The sequence below is a fragment of the Chinchilla lanigera genome, unplaced genomic scaffold (genome assembly GCF_000276665.1).
Source record: "Chinchilla lanigera isolate Chin_1 unplaced genomic scaffold, ChiLan1.0 scaffold00149, whole genome shotgun sequence".
NCBI lineage: Eukaryota > Metazoa > Chordata > Mammalia > Rodentia > Chinchillidae > Chinchilla > Chinchilla lanigera.
The window spans coordinates 2,023,145-2,029,339 of NW_004955550.1; the positions used below are offsets into that span (position 1 = coordinate 2,023,145).

At 42.9% G+C, this 6,195-nt stretch overlaps 1 protein-coding gene across 1 annotated transcript in view; it reads left to right on the forward strand.

The window, feature by feature from the left end:
- The window catches only part of Rpgrip1 (retinitis pigmentosa GTPase regulator interacting protein 1), a gene marked incomplete in the record, with an annotated part of 58,309 nt that overhangs the window by 7,826 nt on the left and 44,288 nt on the right, over positions 1-6,195 (forward strand). The window contains 2 exon segments of the mRNA XM_013508581.1: positions 1,017-1,149; positions 6,092-6,195. Of these exon segments, the coding sequence (XP_013364035.1) occupies positions 1,017-1,149; positions 6,092-6,195 (237 nt within the window).

The following is a 6,195-nucleotide window of genomic DNA, read 5'->3' on the forward strand; positions in this document are numbered from 1 at the left end:
TTTGAGATAGGGTCTTGCTGTGCAGTTCAGGCTGGTCAGCTTTGAGCTCACTCTGTAGCCCAGGCTGGCCTCAAACTTGCAATGATCCTCCTGCCTCAGCCTCCCAAGTGCTGGGATTACAGGCGTGTGCCACCACACCTGGCTGTTGATTCTATTTTCACTTCATAATTTTTTAAAAGGATAGGACACTTCATGCACTGCCCACTAGCACATGCAACCCTTCTGTGAAAACCTTGGCATTATGTAGTTATAGTTCAAGACACAACTTTACTTCTGCATATAAAATTTACAGAAATTCTTACATACATGTACCAGAAGACATTTATCAGAATGTTCATAGCATTTTATTCAAAAGAATAAAAAATAAGACATCGCATAGTGGTATATGCTTGTGACATCAGATACTAAGAAGGTTGAGTTGATAGCATCTTGAATTTGGGGCCATCCTGAGCCATATAGTGAGACTCTGCCTCAAAAAAAAAACAAAATAAACAAACAAACAAAAAAAACAGTCCTAACACTCTGAGAGGCTGAAGCAGGAAGATATCAAATTCAAGCCCAGCATTAGTGGTGACACAAGTTTGTATTCCCAGCACTCAGGAGGCTGAGGCAGGAGGATCGTTGGGAGTTCAAGGCCAACCTGGGCAACAAAGTGAGCTCAAGGCCAGCATGAACTGCAGAGTGAGACCCTGTCTCAAAAAGACAAAAAAAAAAAAAAAAAAAAATTGCATGTAGCCTGGCACAGTGGCACACACCTGTAATCGCGGCACTCGGGAGGCTGAGACAGGAAGATCATAAACATTTAGGGCCAGCCTGAACTACCTAGTCAGATCTTGTCTCATAAAAACAAAAACCAAAAATATTTATCCTGCTTTTTTTTGAACCAGGGAATTGAACTCAGAACCTTGTGCTTGCTCGGCAGGCGCTGTGCCTCTGAGCTATATCCCCAGCCCCAAAACCAAAAATGTTGCACATAAAAATATTCTCCAAAACATTACCCTCTCCTCGGTCTTTAGGTAAGAATATAAAAGCCCAAGCAGCCTTGAGCAGGATGAGCCGAGAGGAACTGGAGGACAGTCTCTTTCAACTTCGTGAAGAGCACATGTCAGTGAAAGACCTTTTTTGGAAGCAACAGGAGGAGATGAAAAGGTACTCTCCTAAATTTCTGAAACCTGATGGTACCCCCCCACCCCCGACTCTGGGAGGCTGAGGTAGGAGAATTGCAAGTTCAAGCCCAACCCGGGCAATTTAGTAATTTAGCAAGACTGTGCCTCAAAATAAAAAATAAAAAGGCTGGCAGATGTAGTTTACTGTAAAGCCTCTCGTACCAAAAATAAAAATTGAAAGCTGTATCTACATCAGGCCTATTCCACACCAGACAAAAAGGAATACACTCTGCTTAGACATCTGTACCCACAAAGGATTCAATGTCAAGAATGTTCGTGTATTTATTTATTTATTTTTGAGACAGGGTCTCTCTAGGTCCTTCAGGCTGGCCTTGAACTCACTATGTAGCGCAGGCTGGCTTCTAACTCACAGTGATCCTCCTGCTTCAGGCTCCCAAGTGCTGGGATGACAGGCATGTGGAACCATGCCCGAAGCAGTATTGCTTTATTCTTTTTTCTTGCCAAACACTTCAATAAAGGCCTCAGAGCATCACCAAGACCCCGGGGGAGTGTATGTTGAACCGTGGAGCTCCTGCCCTAGTCACCAAAGGTGATAGAGACAGAGAAAAATGGTCACAGTCCTGGAGAACAAGTGGTTTTTATTTTATTTTACTTATTTATTTTTAGGGATCTTTATTTTAAAAGCAAAAGTAAAGATTATATTGATCTTTTGCTGTCTGCAGGAATGTTCTAAATGCTTTATGTACATATATTGACTGATTTAATATTATAAATACTACTAACTCATTTAAGAATATGGGGGGCTCGGTGTGGTGGCACATGCCTGTAACTCCAGCACTGAGGAGGCTGAGGCAGGAGGATCACCATGAGTTCAAGGCCAGCTACATAGCAAGACTGTGTCTCAAAAAACAAATAAACAAACAAACAAAAAAATACAAAGGGGTATTATTATGAGGAAAAGGAGACACAAACAAGTTAAATAACTTCCCCAAAATGAAATTTAATGAGTAGCAAAGCTGATAGCTCTTACCTCCAAAATATACTGTATCAGTGGTTTCCAAGGTGAATCTCTGGGATCAAACTTGAATAGGAAGGGCCAGGGATTTAGCTCAGCAGCGCATCACCTGCCCGGCAAGCATGAGGTCCTGAGTTCCATTCCTGGTCCAAAAAAAAAAAAAAAAAAAGAGTGACAATATAAATGTTCTAGCAACTAAACATTATTAAAAAGAAACAAAACCTGGACAGGAATCTGAGATGGAAGGAGAGACAGAAACAGATGGAAGAACGAGTGTTCTGAGGGTCTGTACACCCCGCTCCCCCGTCCCCCGGTACCGGGAACCGGTGCTGTGCTACTGAGCTAAATCCCCAGCGGTCCGTACATTTTGAAGACATTTATGCCAGTGCTTTCCAGCCAAATACCACCAGGAACAACCTGGAGTTGGGCGAGTTGGGCTGGGCTCCTTACAGCAAGAGGGAGAGAAGATAGAGGAAATGCACACCACAGGGGAGAGAGCTGCATCTCGAAACCTGGGTTACAGCCTGTCATGGTGCTGGGACTTCAGTGGTGGTTGGGAGGACCCAAGGAAGCGGGGGTTTGTTGCAGAGTTCGTGCTGCCAGAAAGCAGGGAGAATTCTTCTTGTTTCCCAACAAATCTTATCTGCAAGGAAAGCAGATGGAGCAAGGGTGAAGCTGTGATTGGTAAGGCAGTTGCAGTCCCTCCTATTGGCTCAGAAAAAAGGATATTTGGTATTTCGTGGACGGCGGTGACCTTGTTTTTGTCTGTCCTAGTCAGAACTGTGCAGTAAACTTGCTCATCTCACTGTACTGTGGTTTCCCAGTGGACTTGTCTGACAGCTGATGTTCTGTGGGTTGTCTAGCTTGAGAATAACATGGCTTAGCTGTGAGCACCAAGCCAGCTTCAAACAATGTTGTGTCAGACTAGTCCTCTGATGCTGAGGGCCACTTTTTCTTTCTCATTATAACCCTACAAAGACATTCAGAGCATCATTTTTAAATTACAGAACTAGAGCATTCTTCAAAGTCAGTAACTCTTACATTATGGAGAATTTGAGAATCTGGTAAAGTCAGAGGTTGTGTGGGCTATATATTAGTTAGTTTTCTGTTACTGTAATGAAATACCTGAGGCAATCCCCTTATAAAGAAAAAAGGGTTGTTTGGCTCATAGTTCTACAGGTTCTAGACCAAGGTGAGTGGCACCATTTCTGAGTATGGTGCATCATGGTACAAGCACATGATAGAACAAACTGCTTATTTCATGAGCCAGGAAGCAGAGAGGAAGAGAATGGGTCACACAGTGTTCTTTTAAGCCACATCCTCAGTGACCTGAGGCTTTCCCACAATCACTTGATCACGTCACCCCAAACACTGAGCCTTCAACACGCAGACCTTTGGAGGATGCTCACCCAAGCCTTAGCCAAGAACCTTGCTTCTGGGTGGACAACTAAAGAATACTTGAAAGAGAAAACAAAAACAAACAACAACAGAAAGAGTACTTGAGATTGTGGATATTAAACTAGATTCTATCCATCCACCTTTGAGCTGTATTTCATGCCCTGATTTCTTTATCTGGATAAAGTAATATGTGATTAGTAACAACTACGCTTACAGTGGCTATAGTGTGAGATCACGCGTTCAAGCACTTTATGTATAGTAAATCACTTACTCTTTACAATAATCGAATGAGGCAGGTACTATTTGTATCTTTATTTATGAGTAAGGAAACACAGAGCACAGAAAGCTTCAATGACACACCCAAGGCCACATCCATAAATGTCGGAATAAGCACACAGCGTATCTTAGTTGACTTGGGCTGCCATAACCAAACACCATAGGTAGGGGCTTTTAAACAATAGAAATGCATTTTCTCACAGTTCTAGAGCCAAGATCAGGCTCCAGCATGGCTGCCATCTGCTGAGGAACAGCTTCCTATCTCGAAGACTGCCTGTTTTTAGCTCAGTCCCCACACGGTGAGGCAGTGAGGATGGGGTGGGCGTGCAGACCTCTCAGAAGAGCACAGTTGCACTCACTCAGCAGCCTCGCTTATGGCCTCATTTGTGGCCTCACTTAGCCTCGTAGCCTCCCACAGGCCTGGTCTCGCAGCCCCATCACCTCGGCAGTAAAGGCTTCCACACATGGATTTTGGGAAGCTGGGCCAGCAACTCTTCTGCAGCATCATGAATCTGCTGTGGTGGCAAAAAGCAAGATGTTAGGTCAAGTTAACAAGAGAAAGGTTGACGTCCACGATAGGTAGGCTCAGTAGATGTTACTGGAAGCTGTGAAGGAGCCACCCTGATATGGAGCACATACACAGGACACAGACAAGTGGGGTGGGAGAAGGAAATATTAAAATTTCTGTTTATATTTATCACTTTTAAGAAACTGGCAGTTTTATGTTTTATAATGGTTACATTTCAATACAGACATGTATACATATATAAAATTTTAAAATATATAAGTTTTTTTTTTCTTTTTGAGACAGGATTGCACTCTGTAATTCATGCTGTCCTTGAACTCACTATGTAGCCCAGGCTACCATCAAACTCACAGCCATCCTCCTGCCTCAGCCTCCTGAGTGATGGCATTACAGGCATGTGCCACCTTGTCCAGAAAACTATATAATTTTTAAAAGAAAAATGGTTTTGATCTGGAGTAGTGGCATACACTTGTAATCCCAACACTTGTTAGGCTGAGGCAGGAGCATGACAGAGAGTTCCAGGCCAGCTACACAGTGAGCTCAAGGCCAGCCTGAATTACAGAGTGAGAGCCTGTCTCAAAAATAAAAGGTTTTTTTTTTGTTTTGTTTTTTGGTAGTGGGACTCAGACTCAGGACCTTGCCCTTGCTAGGCTGGCGCTTGTGGTGCTGAGCTATATCCCCAGCCCCCCAAAAAAGTTTTTGCACAAATACATAGTTTTTACAAGATGAGTGTGTGATCATTATAATAGAACAGCCAAAAGTATACCATAATGTCTCCTAGTTCAAAGTTACTGTGTGACTGGGGACAGAAAATTAAGTTTTTAAAAAAAATTATTATTATTATTATTTTGTCTTTTTGAGACAAGGTCTCACTATGCAATTCAGGCTGGCTTTGAGCTCACTTTGTAGCCCAGGCTGACCTTGAACTTGCAGTGATACTCCTGCCTCAGCCTCCCAAGGGCTGGGATTATAGGTGTGTACCACCATGCCCAGCTTCAATTTTAAAAAGTTTAAATAATATAACTGGTTTAGGGGAATGGAAAAAAAAGAAGGAAAGGAAAAGCAAAAGGAAAAAAATATATATATGTATGTACAAAAGATAGTTAAAATAGTTATACTACTAATTTCTCTCAGTTCATTGAGGAGATAGGTTTGTGTTAATATTGTTTGGACAAGTAAATGCTGATATGTCGTACTTGAGTAACTAATTTAAAGATAACAATACGCAATGTATTAACCATTGTTATCCTCCTATCCTATTGTTTTGGAATTTTGTTTTTTTGGTTTCTTTTCTTTTTTTTTATTTTTTATTTTTATTTATTTTTTGGTCTTTTTGAGACAGGGTCTTGCTATGCAGTTCAGGCTGGCCTTGAGTTCACTTTATAGCCCAGGCTGGCCTCGAGCTTGCAAGGATCCTCCCGCCTCAGCTCCCGAATGCTGGGATTACAGGTGTGTGCCACCGCATGCGGCTGGTTTCTTTTTCTTTAAAATAAAGTTTGTTTTTGCAGGCTGAGGCAGGAGGATCGTTGTGAGTTCGAGGCCAGCTTGGGCTACAAAGTGAGTTCAGGACCAGCCTGAAATGCATAGTGAGACCCTGTCTCAAAAGAACAAAAAAAAAATTTTAAAGTGTAAATAATAGGCCACAGTAGATCCATTCGTATCACAGATCAACTCATGATTATTTGTCACCAAATAACTGTCGCAGTGACTGTCATGAAAGAAGCAGCTGTGTGTCCTGTTTTGCCACAGGCTGAAGACGACCTTGCTGCGCCTGAGACTGGCAGCCGCGGGCGGGGACCTGCGGGCCGAGGTGGCCGCTGCGCGGGGATCGGGGCCCAGGGGGCGGCCCGGCC